Source organism: Syngnathus typhle, linkage group LG12 (genome assembly GCF_033458585.1).
Source record: "Syngnathus typhle isolate RoL2023-S1 ecotype Sweden linkage group LG12, RoL_Styp_1.0, whole genome shotgun sequence".
NCBI classification, from domain to species: domain Eukaryota; kingdom Metazoa; phylum Chordata; class Actinopteri; order Syngnathiformes; family Syngnathidae; genus Syngnathus; species Syngnathus typhle.
In genome coordinates, this window is record NC_083749.1 from 9,532,927 (window position 1) to 9,548,993 (window position 16,067).

Consider the following 16,067-nt stretch of genomic DNA (forward strand, 5'->3'; position numbering starts at 1 on the left):
CGTGAAGTTGATAATGCATCACAAGTTGTGTTGTCTTGCTGTTTGTTGATTTCAGTTGCTTGTGACAACTGTGTGTGCGTGGGTGTCTGTGTGGGTGTGAGAAAGTGAGAGAGAGAGATCTCATGTCACAGTTTGCAGAGTCATACATCAATGTGCAATACATAGGAACTCAGCCAAATACTTGACCCTGACACTCAATATTAGACCACGTGGTATACTCTATCTATGGCAATAGTATTAATCCAAGATTCAAGGATATACACTTTCAGGTAGCTCTAATCCATGTTTTATTTTAAAGTATCCAAAGACTGTGTGGACCATTCGAGAGGCTGCACATCCTTAGGAAATGTGGTATTTGGTTTCCTCCCTTGGCTGGAGAGGCAAAATAGGATAGGAACAACTCTGGGGCTCTATCCAAGTCGACAGAGCGTGTGGGTTCCTGTGTAAAAACTAGCACGTCTGGATATTTGTGCATGTGCAAGACTTCTGTTTAGGCATTTTATTTTACACACCTATCAATTTGGTGGCAGAAAGAAGACTAATCTTTGCACTAGTTTTGGACAGGTTGATTTAAATATCAATATCGAGCTCAATTTTATCCAATTTCTGAAGGTTTTTGAAATGTGGGAGGAAAACGGAGCACAGGAAATCCAGAGCTGGAATTGAACGCTGCACCTCTGAACTGCACGATAAAATATTTTTAGAATAAATTATTATATCAATTATTCCATCGATTAATTGAATAATTGACAAAAAAGTTATTTTACATGAAAGCGTATTACAAACCCATTTTACCAATCTATAAGTAGATGTGGGTGTGTACGCATACAATAGTTATGGATATGGCCATGACGCATTTAAAAAAAAGGAAACAGAAAGAGATTTATTTTTGTAAACTAATTTGTAAAAAAAAATGCCTTTAAATGATTTATTATATAGTGCAAATTCTTTGTTGTGTATTGTATTACTTTGATGATGTCATCAGATCAAATGTTTTCCGAATTTTCTCTTGGAAACAGGATGTTGTCAAACAAAGGTGAGCAGAGGTCTTTCAGCAATGGGCGGCTAAGAGACCAATGGGAAAAGAGAGCGCAGACAATAGCGGATCAGTGCAAAAAGGAAGTGCAGTTGAAGGAGAAAAGTTCCCTCAAATTGTGAGCATTTCATGTCATGAACAATTCAAACTTGTAACTGTCATGGGAGTAGATTTGAATTTCATTTTTAATTGCCTACAGGCTTTGCTCAAAGTGGAATTATCACTGGGCTCTGGCCGCCAAAACCTCCGACTTCCAGAAGCTCACTTCAGAAGAGGCAGAAAAAAACAAGCCAAAAATCAAATTCAAAATTGTCCCTCCCCCTCCTCCCAAACCCAAAAGTAAAACGCCACCACCACCACCTCCATCTAGGAGAGCATCACCTCAACCTCTAATTGTGAAGCGCAAAGTTGAAGTGGACATATTCCGGTTACACTGGAGAGAGTCCTGGATGAGTATGAAACCACCCAAGTATCTTTTTCTTAAGGCCAATGAGAGAAAAACCAAAATTCAAGGATTTACAACTATAGATGTGGTCAGAGACAAGAATTGCAAACAAAAGCCTGAATGGATATCTACTATTGACTGGAGACAATCCTGGAAGCAGGTAAATGGATGAAAGTGGATTATCAATCAAATTTGTCTGTGATCATCATATCTAAACTGTTAGAAATATTTCTGGATGAAATTTAAATCATGAAAGCAATTGATAAGACATTGGACCTGGACCTCATCAACTAGGCAAAATAGGAGGAAGAATATTTTAGATATACAACAAAAGTGTTTTAAATCTTTCATTTTGTTTTACATACACGGTCCTAAATTTGATACTTTCTTATTTAAGAACATAAATTTATTAGGTTAAATAAGGTTTATTGTACCAGGCTATTCATTTAATGGCAAATTTCAACTCTAAGCCTTTGGGTACCATTTTATACCAGTAGAAAATGGATACCATAGCAAAATTGTCTCTTGGTGTGCATGTCACACAAATAAAACAATGAAAGATATTTTCAACCTGAATAGGATTTCTCCACCACTCCTCAACCAATGACAAAAATATACAAGTAATATGAATTTACATTGTTAAAATCCATAGTAAATAAAGTGACATTCAAGCATGCAGGAACAGATATTAAATCACAAAAAAATAAAAAACATCATAGGGCATAGGTGTCAAACCCAAGGCCCAGGGGCCAGATGCGGCCCACCATATCATTTTATGTGGCCTGCGAAGACAGATTTTGCATCAACTTTGTGTCATAACTAAAACTACAAATTGTCTTCACATTAAAAAAACCCAGAGATATTGCAATTCGTCTTTTTAAAATTTTTGAACATTAATTAGTCTCTGATTTCAAAACAAGTTCTTCATCATTTTGTTCTGTAGCCTATATAGGCGACGTTGACAATCATAATGGCCCGCCAAGGGAAACTATGACTACGATGCGGCCCGTGACAAAAATTTGTTTGACACCCCTGTCGTAGGGTTTGTAGTTGGCGTATGTAATAACTGCTTTGTGTTGCAGGTAAAAGGAACAACCCTGTCAGAGTGTTCCGGGCAGAAATCATTCCAATGGGAGATTTTGTTTCATAGAGATGAGATCCCCATTCCAATAGTAGGAGTGTATCAACTTCCCGTATGGGCTGGCACCTGGAAGATTATGAACTTTGCCTTCAGACAACAGAAGCAAATGTGGGATTGTGAATGGTCTGTTTTACGACAAAGTTTCAGTAACAAGTTTGACAAAGTGCAACAACTCTTGGAGCAGGTGGGGTTTATTGACAACAGAGACTTGATTTTCACTAAATTATATTATTTTATTTTAAAAACTATTCAACTTCTGTCTCAAATAGGATGAGCTCCCAGGGTGGGAAGATTCATGGAGGCTTTCAAAACCCACAATTAGTACTGAAGACTGTACACTATCTGAGCTCACGCTTGAAATTATGAAGCTAAACGATGTACTACTGACTGGGTGGAACAAGTCCTGGCTGATCTTTGCATCTGTGTTGGAGGAAGAAAATCACAATGACTGGAATTCTTGTTGTCATTTCAGGCTGCAGCTCAGGTAGGTTTATGCAAGGTGACATCCGCATACCAAGAATTATCACACTACATGTGAATGAAATGTTTCATGTTTTGCTTAATGCGGGGTGTCAAACTATTTTTTTTCGGGGGCCGCATTGTAGTCATAGCTTCTTTCGGAGGGCCATTATGACTGTCAACCCAAATAAATATATGAGCACCTCATTATATACAGTAAAAGCTACAAAACAAACTGACAAATAACTCGTTTTCAAATCAGACGAGTGAAAATTGGTCAAATATTTCAAAAAAAGATATTATTAAAAGTGAAGATAATTTGCAATTCTAGTAATGACACACGAATTTGATGCACAATTTGTCTTCGCGGGCCACCTAAAATGATGTGGCGGGCTGTATCTGGTCCCCGGGCCTTGAGTTTGACACCTGTGGCTTAATGGATGATTAATTCAAAATCAATAATACATTTGGACTGCTTGTTTTTTACCGCTGATCTTCAGGCATTTACTACTGTCCGTCCCTCTGTCCACATACTGTCTGTCCATCTGTCTGTCCCTCCCTGACTCTTGTTCTGTCTGTCTGTGTGTCTGTCTGTGTGTGTGTGCGCGCGCGTGTGTGTGTGTGTCTGTCTGTCTGTCTGTCAGCCTGTCTGTCTGCATGCCTGCCTGCCTGTCCGTCCGTCCATCTGTCCGTCTGTCTGTCTGTCTGACGTCTGTCTGTCTCTCTAGCAAAAGAAACACTCTGAAATGTCTACAAAAGACTGTTGGAGATGAATTCATACAATTTCATTGAACAAATGTTGGAATCTAAGGTTTTATAATAATGTAGGTCAGAGCTTCTGACTGTGTTTAAACCAGCAGAGACCTAACACCGCCAGATACTATTTCTTCCTGAATTCTATGTACGTGCCCAGCAAATACCTTATGGTTGATGTCAGCCCGTGCTGGGTTTTCACTGCTTATGTCATCAACATTTCAAGTTTGTAACATTTGAGGAGGACAAAAATAAGCCCACGGGGTAAAGTTATCTTACCCCACTGCTGTTCCTTAGCTCAGGTCGCAGCAGCCATGTCTTTTGCTTTTTTCTCTCTTCTTTCCAACTCTGTCTAAATGAGCACACCAAGCGATGAATAAGACCCTGGCCGGCATGTACTTGTTTATTTTTCTTCCAGTATCAAAAGATGCAGAAATACTAAGTTACTGTATTTTGCACCCACAGGTGGGGTAGGCCTTCTCTACAATCCCATCAAAGGCACAGCAACATGATGAAAAGGAAGCGTAATATTCTCAACACCCTCCTTACATCTCAACTGAATGATGGTAATCCTGATTTCAGCGAGTGGTGGGATTCTTGGAGGACTGTGAAAAAATGGAACCCACCGGAAGAGAGTGGCCAAGGTGAGAAAGAAGACAGTGACGATTATGAATTGTTTAATGACACAGAAGAAGAGGATGAAGGAGTGGACAATACTGAGGAGATCGACGGGTTGGATGAGGAGGAAATTGAAGATGAAGAAGAGGATAGTGAAGACGAGAAAGAGGAGGATGAAGGAGTCGATGAGGAGGAGAAAGCAGAGGATACAGAGATTGAAAACAATGAAGAGGCTATGGACATAATGACAGAACACCGTAATGCACAAAATGATCAAAGTGACACTGCATGTAATGAGAAAGAAGATACAGAAAATGAAGAGGAGAGCAAAGAAGATGAGTTTGATGAGGAGGAGGATGATCATGAAGAGGAGAGCAAAGAAGATGAGGAGTTTGATGTGGAGGAGGATGATCATGAAGAGGACATTGTCGCACATGAGATCAAACTGCAGAACAATGTTAACGTTCAAAACCCTGAGGAGGAGGATGATGATGGAGACAATGGGATGACTGACGATGGAGAAGAAGAGAACGCTAATAAATGGCCTAATGACAATAGAGTGGACGTGATGCAAGAAAAGGGAGTTCATGAGCTGGACAGAGTCAAGGGAACTACTGAGCAGAAGGAGGAGGAGGAAGAGGAGGAGGAGGAGGAGGAGGAGGAGGAGGAGGAGGAGGAGGAGGAGGAGGAGGAGGAGGAGGAGGAGGAGGAAGAGGAGAAGGAGGAGGAGGAAGTAGTTGAGTGGGATAGGAAAAATGAGCACATGAATGAGGATGTGAAGGTAAGGGAGGAGCGTAGAAATGCAGTCAAAGAAGAGCAAGAGTACAGGAACGTCACACTGCAGCTCAAAGAGATATTGAGAATGATTGCAAATGAAAAGGAGGAAAATGAGGAGGAAAAGGATGAAGGGGCACACAGAGATCGTACAACAACACAAGGTCAAGCAGAGCAAGCAGCCAGAGAAAAAGACTCGGACGTGATAAAAAGACGAGATGATATTAATGAAGAGGAGGATGTTCAGGAGGAGGGTGAGGAAGAGGAGGAGGAAGAGGAGGGTGGGTGGGCTGAGGTTGAGGAGGAGCAAAAGAGGAAAGAGACTGAAGAGGAGGTCAAGCAGACGGAGGAAGGAGATGAAGAAGAGGATGAGGTGGAGGAGAAAGACTTGAGAAAGGATATCGTGGAGGAGGAAGAAGAGGAAGTTGAAACTGTTGAAGATAAGCAGACCAATGACAATGAAGCCAGAGAGAAAACAGATGGAGACGAAGATGACAGTGACGGAGGGGACAATGAAAGTCACGCCTGGGCCAACAATGCTACAGATAAGAAAAATGATGATAGGGGAAAAGATCGGAAAGAACCAATCCAAAAAGCAAATACAGAAAAATTAAAAGATGCAAAAGATGAAGATGAGGTTGATGATATGGAAGAATTTGTCTCTTTTGACCAGGAGGATAAGAGAAATGAAATCCCCATAAGAGAACAAGAAAAAGAAGAAGAGGAAGAGGAAGAGGAAGAGGAAGAGGAAGAGGAAGAGGAAGAGGAAGAGGAAGAGGAAGAGGAAGAGGAAGAGGAAGAGGAAGAGGAAGAAGTGGAGGAAGAACAAGAAGAAGATATTGAAGAGAGATCTCTTAGCAAAGCCGAGGAAATAATGCTGAAGACAGATAAAGAGGTAGCAATTAAAAAAGAAGATGACAGTATTGTAGAGGAGGAAAAGAAGGAGCAGAAGTCCCGCAAGCCGAACGTCCCGCTTCACCTGCAATTCCACAGACTAAACTCCTCCTTCTCCTCGTGGAAACAGTCTTGGAGGGTGGCAGTGGCTCACAGGTTAGGCGATGAAGCTGATGAAGACGACGACAGCGAGGCAGAACAAGAGGAGGTGAAGGCTTGGCGCGAATCTTGGAGGATCTGTCGCTGGAGAAAGCCACAGGAGGATGACGTTGCGTGTTTCTCGACAGAGCACCAGAGGTTGAAACAGAAAAGACTGGCGGATGAAGACAGCCTGCGTAAGAAAAAGTGGACTTACAGCTGGAAGATGACCAAGAAGGGCGAAGACACATAAAATGCATGAAAGGAGGCTGGGGGAGTAGCTTTCAACCCAATTTCCACCGAGCACTACAGTTGAAAGATTTCAGTTTTCTCCATGTTGTAAAAGATGAAGACCCAAGAGTGAAAAGGAGATGTTGGTTAACAAATTTATTTACAGACCAGTTAAAAATATAACATGGATAGAAGGGAACATGGCAGTGAATGAGCTTTAAGAGGTCCAGTTTGTGTTTAATGACAACAACATGAGACCAGGTTCAAGAACTGGCAAAGTTGGCAGCAAGTTGGTTCATTTCTGGGCGCGGCTGGGAACCTAATGAAGAGGCAGAAGAACAGTCTCATGGATCCGTGCAGAAATGAGAGACTCATGGAGGGAATGTGGCGCAAGGCTTGGCAATAGGCACTGATGTCGCGTAACAAATGCACAATACAACATCATATAATAACAGTTCATATTGAAAACCATACACATTTTTAGAAATATTGACTCTAGAGAAGACCAAAGTTCAATTTGGGTTCTCACCCTGACAGAAACTCATACTCTTCATAATTGTTCTATTGTCCTACTTGGCGTGTTTTATAAATTGTTTATTCTACTTTTTTTTTTTTTAAACACAATAATTCATCACAATATTGAGTTTCATTGCACCCGATTCCATCATACCTCAAATCATTGTCCATGAATTTTCTTTCTATATTTCATGAGATTTATCAGAGCATTGATATTCTAAAATTTAGAATATGATAATATGATAAAATCTAAATATATGTGGGGAATATGAAGCGCAATGATTAGAATATTAAATGTATATGTGCATAATTGGATTTGTAAATGTGTAAAATAAGGTCTGAATGCATAACCACCAGATTTGTAAATGTGTACAAGAATGATAAAATATTCAGCAAACTATGTCTGGTTTGATATGTAAATAAATCTACGGGAAATATTACAGTATCTACTGATATTGAGTAACTGTATAATTGTGTTTGGTATGCTCATAAGTCATTTTCCAATTGTCTTTCTAGTAAGATCAAAGAGAAAAAAAATATCATTCTCTAGAAAGTTTGTGACTAAAAAGAAGGATTAAAAATGAATGAATATGACAACTCTATTGGTGCGTCGTTTATGCTTATGTTGCGTTGGCATTTTGTGTCCACCAGAGGACAGCATGCAGCCGCTACATTCACTCCGATATGACTGACCTACCTGTGGAAGGTATACTGAATATGACTCATTTGTCATTTATGATCAAAATAAAGCCTAAATCCCTGAGTTTTATTATTTGCTGAAAATACATTGAAGCGCAAAAACAGTACAGCTCCAACTTTCAACTGTTAAGCCAGACACTATGAAGGGATGGGCGATATATGACTGAAGATTTATCAGAATGTAAGTAATCAGCCGATACTGATGAATATAGATTATTTTACCCATTCAAAAGTGCAAAAATTCATATTGTAAAATAAGTACACGGAGGTACAAAAACGTCGGCAACCTTAACTTTCTGTATGATACACATGAGTAAGTAAAGGTGCTGTTGCCTGTACTGCTTTCAAGAGTAAAATTAGACCATATTCAAGCTGAATGATAATGTTCTATTTTTCTCTTTTGAAGAAAGCAGGTGTTGATGATTAATGTGTTAATGTTAACATTAAAATCAGACATAATATACTTATGGATATTGCATCTTAATGGGCATACCAGTGGATGGACATTGATGGAATTTAAAAGCGAAAAATGCCGCCATGCAGAAATTGACTTTGATTATATAAACGTATAGATTTTTTTTACAGCAACACTAAAAAGGCACTTCATGCAAGAGTATGAAGTTCATAAACATGAACTGCATCTCATTGAGCATTTGAGGGGATTGATATGGATGTTCTGTCAGCCATGCATGCGATTTTCTTCCCGAGTATAAAAAGGCCGCCAGAGGGCGCCAATGACTAGTATCCGCAGCCTCTGCGGAGTACTCAGTACCTTGAAATAAATTCGTTTTTTTCCCTTGCGTTTTTTACTTTCACAATTAGCTCATTTCATCCATCCTGACTACCATTTCCAAGAAATTATTCACCAAATTCAAAGTGTGCGCATGAAAATTGGCTGTTTGATTTGAGTGTTTTTCTTGGTATTCCTATTAAACGTTGATAAACCAATTTCACTTTAAATTGATGATATCAAAACAAATATGACAGGGAGAATAAAACAGAAGAAAAACGTCAGAGCGTGAGTCACTTGACGGTCGGAGAGCGAGGAGTTCGTTTGTGTGTTTATGCGCGCATGTGTATGCGCGTGTGTTGCCTGACTCACTCTGTCTGCTCTCAGATGCTTCGACATCGCTCTGCCTTCTTCTGTGAGTATTCACGATTTTTTAGCCTCCATATTCGCAAGCCGACCTGCTGTTTTGCATGTGTGAGTTTTAGAGAAAAACACTGTTTGTGTGCACGAGGAGGTTTGGTCTTGTTCGGACCGGGAAAACGGTGATTTTTTTTAAGTTCGTGGCAGTAGTTAAAACTTGATGAGCCCGGGGATAAATCGAAATATGATAGAGCACATTCAAGTATTACACCTAATATATATTTTTTTATATGCAACGTGTTTGTTTATCACGTGGTGATAGTAGATGAAGAAAAAAGCAGAGCTGTGTGATTGCATGTTGAGCGTCTTTATTGAGCGTTGCATTGAACTGAATATTGTCAGGATTATGGTAATTGTCGATAGTTACTGTCAAAGTAGTATAGTAACTAAAACGTGAGAGCCATGTAAAACGGTGTTGTTTGTTTTTATATGGGACAGGCATGGGTTTTGCCAAAATTGAAATCAATCAGCACCCCAAACACTTTTTTTGTGTGTAACTCCAGCATAGTGGAGAAGTGGAAATTGGGTGTGCCTCACAATCATGAGGTTCAGTGTTTGAATGTCAGCTCTTGCCTTGATGTTGAACTGGCATGTTCTCCTCGTTCTTAAGAGTTGTTTTTCCCTCAGCTTCCTCCCACTATCCTAAAACGATGTCCATGTTGGGTTGATTGAACACTGGACATTATCCTTATGTCTGAATTTCCGTTTGTCTATACCAGTGGTGTCAAAATCATTTCACATTGTGGGCCACATACGTAGATGTCAAGTGGGCCGGACCATTAAAACTATACCATACTATGCTATAAATAACCAAAATATCATGTCTTTCCTTTTTTTTTGGGGTGTCGCACATCATCCGTTCATCATCCTGCCAATTTGTCATTTTGTAACGATTTACGTGAACATTTGGGTGTGACATAAACCATGGGTGTCAAACTAATTTTTTTTGCGGGCCGCATTGTAGTCATAGCTTCTTTCGGAGGGCCATTATGATTGTCAACCCAAATAAATGTATGAGCACCTCATATTATATACAGTAAAAGCTGCAAAACAAACTGACAAATAACTCGTTTTCAAATCAGACGAGTAAAAACTGGTCAAATATTTAAAAATAAAGATATTATTAAAAGTGAAGACAATTTGCAATTCTAGTAATGACACATGAATTTGATGCACAATTTGTCTTCGCGGGCCACATAAAATGATGTGGCGGGCCATATCTGGTCCCCGGGCCTTGAGTTTGACACCTGTGGTCTATACCATGGATACGCGACTCCGGTCCTCGAGGGCAAATGGTCAAATAATTAGCAAGGTTTGCAGAAGCTGAATAACAGTCCTGATCATTTGAATAAACTGTGTTACAACAGGGAGACATAGAAACCATGTAGGGCACCAGCCCTAGAGGACCCAAGTTGCCTACCCATGCTTTACATTGTATTTGCTCCTGCCCTCCAGAATGCAAATTGCATCTCACCGAGGCTCAAGCTTACCCACAAACCTGTTGATAAGTGGTATTAAAAATTATGATTGGTCAGATTTTAATGAAATTTCACTAGTTGATTTTTGTCATCATTCATGCAAACAAACAGAGAATATTTTGTGTTTAATCAAAACAATACATTTGCAAGCGTCTGCTTTTACTTTGGAAAACAATAATTCCACCAATAACTGAATCTGTTAAAAAATTGGTGAGTACAACGTTAATCCCTCATGTGTGATATTGTTTGTCATTAATTGTTTTTAATCACTAAACAGTACCAAATAAAGAGTCAATTGGGGAATATATGGTTTTATAAAAGTTTTATGTAAAATAAAAATACATCCGATTATTCAATTAATCGATGGAATAATCAGCTGAATAATTAATTCTAAAAACATTTTTAGTTAGTAACTTTTTAAGGGTTAGGGTCAGAAGCAGGTGGATTTTTTTTTAAACTGTCATAGCTATAAATTACAACAAATGGTAAAATCTATGTTGTAGAAGCTTTTATTGGTCAAACAAAAAGATATCTCAACAACATAATGGTCCAGAAAAAAGTAAAAAACATTTTTTTAAATCGCCCAAAAATATAATACTGAAACTCTCGCTGAAATTTACTGACCAGTTTAATCTACACATAAGCTACATTGAGCCTGGGTTGCACTAAAGTATGGGCAGAAGCTGCTGGTTGATTGATTTTGTTAGTTTTTTTAACTATTGTGGAGGAGGCTGTTCAATCAATGCATCCCAATCCATCCATCCATCCATACGTTTTGTACACCGCATGTCCTCAATAGGGTCACGTGAGCCAAGTTTTGGTGAGAGATGTCCGCCAGACAGCCCTTATTGACAAATCGTCTTCAAGTAACCTCCCTTTTTTTTTTTGTCAAGTCCGATGGTTCCAGAGAGAACCTATACAAGCACAGCTGGATCTTATTTCTTCTACCACAGCCCATTAGCACAGTAGCTAGCCTGCTAGCTAACATAGTATACAACAAACACATGCTCTGCTTTTTTTCTCTCTTTCATTGAGGGCATTGATTTTCTGTTCAGAACATTATAGGGATGTTCCTCTTCTCCTTTTGCTACATTTTCAGGATAGGCTATGCTTTTCTTTGTTGACTTCTATGACACTTTCATGACAAGATCTGTGTTTGTTGCACCAGGAATCAACTGGCTGGTAACAGTCACACAATATGACAGCATTCTCTCGATGGTACAGCAGTAGAAACTGACGAGGCGCTCCTGCAACAAGCTTTCCCTCAGGAGTTTTCTTTTAGGTAATGTATGAATTGCTTGTCTTTTTGTGGATTTGGTGTTTATAATCAATGTCAGGTGACCCAGCAACTTGAAATTTGCGGCCTTCTGTGCAGCCAAAACACCTAAAGAAGGTGATGCTTAATTTTGCCGTCCAAAGTCATTTAATTGTTTATAATGTACATGTATGGGGCTTTTACTGTTATACTAAATTAAAAAAAAGATTTACTACATCTATTAGGAATCTAATATTTATTGTTTGAGCCATGTACTCTCATTATCCTGGCTTTGCAATAGTGAAACAAGCCCTCCACTTCAGGTACAATGAAAGAAGATCGGTGTTGGCATACCCTGACGTTTTAGTTAATTTGGCTCTTACGACTCCAAGAGCACTTTTCTGCTCCAGAAAAGTCTATAAAAGGCATGCTTGCGTTAGTTTGGCATCAATGATGGATTTGAGAGACTTGTACAACCTCAAACAACTTTGGTAAAGTACAGTTGTGTGCCAGGTCCTCACTTTTATCAGTGAGCTCCCTCCTCACAAATGTGGATGGATCAAATAAAAACTCACATAGTTTGAAAAATTGTAATATATTCTCATTAATGTTGCATCTTTTTTGTTCTTTGTCTCATTTTGACTTCTGGACCTGCTTGTTCTCCTGCCAGTACTTGGATTCTATAGTCTCCTTGTCGTTCCTCGTTCTTCATCCTCCACTCACCGACGTCAGTGGAACATTTCAATCTCTTATGTTATTGAGGTTAATCTGATTATGAAGATTACCTCTCAGAGAATTCCTCATCAATGACAGCCAAGATGGAGACTCCTTTCTACCATGACGACTCCCCCGCCATCCACAGCTTCAGTCAATTTTCAGAATACGAACGCTACGCTGGAAACAAGATGTTAATGTGTAAGAAGGCCATGTCTGTAGGAAGCCATCATTTCCCAGGCAGTGGTAGCATTGGAGCAGGAGGAAGAGGTACCAACCCCAATAACCTGGGACTGGCCAACAATACCTCCTTAATGACTTCATCGGCATCCTCGGCTGACATGAACATGCTGAAGCTAGCCTCCCCTGACCTGGAGCATCTGATCATCCAGTCCAACCAGGGACTGGTCACCACCAGCCCTCTGTCCAACTCCGCCAACCCGTTCATGTATCGGAACCAGGCCACCAACGAGCAAGAAGGCTTTGCCGATGGCTTCGTTAAAGCGCTCGCGGACCTTCACAAGCAGAACCAGCTGGTGGGAGGGCACATGTCACCATCCTCCTCCTCCAATGTCTCCTTACAAGCATCCTACCAGAGGAACTTGATGTCCACGAGCGACGTGCCCATCTACACTAACCTCAGCAGCTACAACCAGGGACAGCTGGCATATTCTGGAGCGCAGATGACTTACAGTGCTAGCTCTGGCCATAATGGCGGTGGAGCCCCTCAACCACATATCAGAGGTTTGGATGCCCCTCAAACTGTCCCGGAAGTCCCTCATCTACCGGGAGACCCCACATCACCTCCTTCCCTCTCCCCCATTGATTTAGAGACACAAGAGAGAATCAAAGCTGAGCGTAAGAAACTCCGTAACCGCATCGCGGCATCCAAATGCCGTAAACGTAAACTTGAGCGAATCTCACGATTAGAGGAGAAAGTGAAGATCCTGAAGAGTCAGAACTCAGACCTGGCTTCCACCGCCTCTATGTTGCGGGAGCAGGTCTCTCAGCTCAAACAGAAGGTCATGAGTCATGTGACCAACGGTTGCCAGATTGCCGTTAGCTCTCCCAACAAATCTGGAGGAAGAGGCGGCAGTGCTGGCAGCGAGGACTCCAGTTGCTGAGGGGGGGGGCACCTCAGAAGAACAAAGGAAGGAGATAAACCAAATGGTAAAATTTGGGAATTTCACTCATGCTCGATGCTGTCAAACAGAGCTTAGTGAAAGTGGCTCAGGGTCAGTTAATGCTCCGTGGATGGTTTGACATTTAGCCAGAGATCACACACTGCTGACTGTGAAAGGCTTTAATAGCAGACATATGAGGTTCCTGCCCACCAAGAAAGTTACATGGAACAGTTTGCATTTCTTTGAATCATGTTATTTAAAGACAGTTTTTCAGGATTTGACACGACTTTGAAACACTTTAAATGGTGGAACTATTATTTATTAGTTTTGATTATTATTGCATCTTATCATACTTCAAGTGGAACTCGAACTCTTTTTATTAATCAAGCCCTGAATTAATTATTCAGCCCTCACACTGGCTGAATAATTAATTCAGCCAGTGTGAGGGCATACAGACATGTATGAATCCGTCATTAAAATCAGTAACAAGCAACTTGTTGAATGCTTTTGATTCGATTGTCGCTGTATTTCTGAATTCAAATTTTAAGAACATGTGTTTACCAATATGTTGATGGATTTTGCTATTCTGTTATGTTACTGTGTTTGGTTTGTGTTTTTATTTTCATTATATGTCGTATACGGATCAACTCTGGTTCACGGTCCAATTTTCAAATGTAAATTTGGGGATTATTCATGTGTTGCTGCTCAAACTTTAAAATGTTTATTGCCACGTCATGTTAAAAATAAAGTCTAATGATCGGTTGGTACCGGTCAGTACTTTTTGTCTTTTGTCTGATAGAAGCTTTCTTTGCCAGAAAAAATAGTCTTATTTTGGTTTAGATTATTTTTTTTCAAGTTCTGATTTATTTATTAATATTTTTAATAAAAATATACATCAAATATCAAGATGAAAATGAAGAAGTAGCACATTTCCGTTTCAGAGGGAATCTTTTTTTCCCAGGTTAATGAGCCAAAACGGGTCCGTTGGACGGACTGAGAGGTTTGTTGGCACTTGACCTGGATATGTACGATTACACGGATGTACGAAAAACCACTTCCGTCCGTCATTTGTGCATTATTTATTTATTTTTTTCAACTTATTTCATCCCTCACCCTTTGGACCACTCTGTCCCTGGGAGGAAAATACCCACATATTGGATTGAAAAAGGAAATAGATATAAATCACAAACTCAAGTACTAAATTGAAAACTAAATTGGGGTATCCAGAGTTGTACATGAAAAACAGGATGGTAGCCTTCAAGGACATGCCTGATTTTAAGTAATCGTTATTATATTGTTTTTTTCCCTCTTTTTACATGCAGGGGTGGGGACAGGGCTACACTGCCTGCCTGCTCTAACAGCCCGTCCCTGTTATGTGCACTATATATATGAATACTGCTATGTGACCCATTGGGTTATCTCACCTGCTACACAGAAAGAAGGTTTTCATTTTAGACCTTCAAGTTTAGTTTGCATATTCTCCCTGTGTTTGCGCTGCTTTTCTCCGGGTACTCTGCCTTCCGCCCACATTCCAAAAACATGTTCGTTAATATGGCATTCCTTTAGTCATCCTCAGAGGGGGAAATTGAAGTGTTACAGAAATCCAGGGTAATGCAACAAACAGCTGAATATTGTTTAAAAGAAAAAATATTGAAATGTGTAATGCATACAACAGCTTTTCAGTGTGAGTAAAGACAGACATGGAGTATGGATGACGCAAACGTGATCGAGTTTAGTGGTGATGAGGGTGCAATGACAAATCGAGGCCCACACAGCCATTAGAAGGTCTAACGGTACCTGAAGAGCTTAGTTGTACCCCTGAGTAGTAGGATGATGATGCGATGGAACTGCCAGTCTGCCAGCTCATCGTAGAGAGGGTGAGAGGAGTGGCTCAAGATGGTTTACCCTTTGTTCTTTGTCCTCCTCTCAGTCACAGCTTCTATGTTATCCAGCTCTGATTCATTCAAAGAGCGGGTCGTTATCACCCTACTGAGCCTGTTCATGTTTTGAAGAGCAAATTATAAAAAGATGTCAAGTCAAAGCTGAGAGAAATGCGAATCATATACAATGTGGCCAGTTTGTCTACTAATTAATTGATTTTAAAAGTAACTAAGTGAGTTTACAAGTTAATTTATTAATTATTTTAGGCAGAGGCCAACATCGCCACTTAACATTACAACTTACTTTATTACAAGTGCATTTTTAACAGTAATGTTTATGTGGGGCTAAAGTTTTTTATTTAAAAGATAAAATAAAGACTGGACACAGCTTTAGTGTTGTTGTTTTTTGCTTGGAATGTGAGTCTGCTTTCTTGATAAATTCTGTAAATTTTCCATTTGTGCTTTTCATGTTGCTGTTAATGTTTTAGCACTGTTGTCCCATCAGAACAAAAAGTTGTGAAGAAGCAAAAAGGAAAGAGTGAATGAAAAAAAACAAGATTCAATCATTTGACGCTATCATAAATTAGGTCTACTGAGACGTTGCCGTCTTTAGTGAAGATAAAAGATGAAGCAGACATCATCTCTCAACGGTAGAATACATAGCTGATGTTTATTATGGCGAAATGAAAGTGATTGTAACAATATTTAAAATTTTGATGAAAAAATTATTCACTAACAAAATATGTCCAAGTTGATAATAAT

At 39.7% G+C, this 16,067-nt stretch overlaps 1 protein-coding gene across 1 annotated transcript; it reads left to right on the forward strand.

Annotated features, from left to right (window-relative positions):
- The first annotated feature begins 8,580 nt into the window (after positions 1-8,580).
- On the forward strand, positions 8,581-14,211 carry june (JunE proto-oncogene, AP-1 transcription factor subunit). The gene is made up of 3 exons (XM_061293557.1): positions 8,581-8,849; positions 11,501-11,614; positions 12,258-14,211. Exon 3 carries the CDS (start codon positions 12,394-12,396, stop codon positions 13,423-13,425), a length of 1,032 nt encoding a protein of 343 aa, XP_061149541.1. The 5' UTR covers positions 8,581-8,849; positions 11,501-11,614; positions 12,258-12,393; the 3' UTR covers positions 13,426-14,211.
- The last annotated feature ends 1,856 nt before the right edge of the window (positions 14,212-16,067 follow it).

What these genes read in the sequence shown, in the direction of transcription:
- june (XM_061293557.1), top strand. Translation starts at nt 12,394, where the DNA reads ATGACAGCCAAGATGGAGACTCCTTTCTACCATGACGACTCCCCCGCC.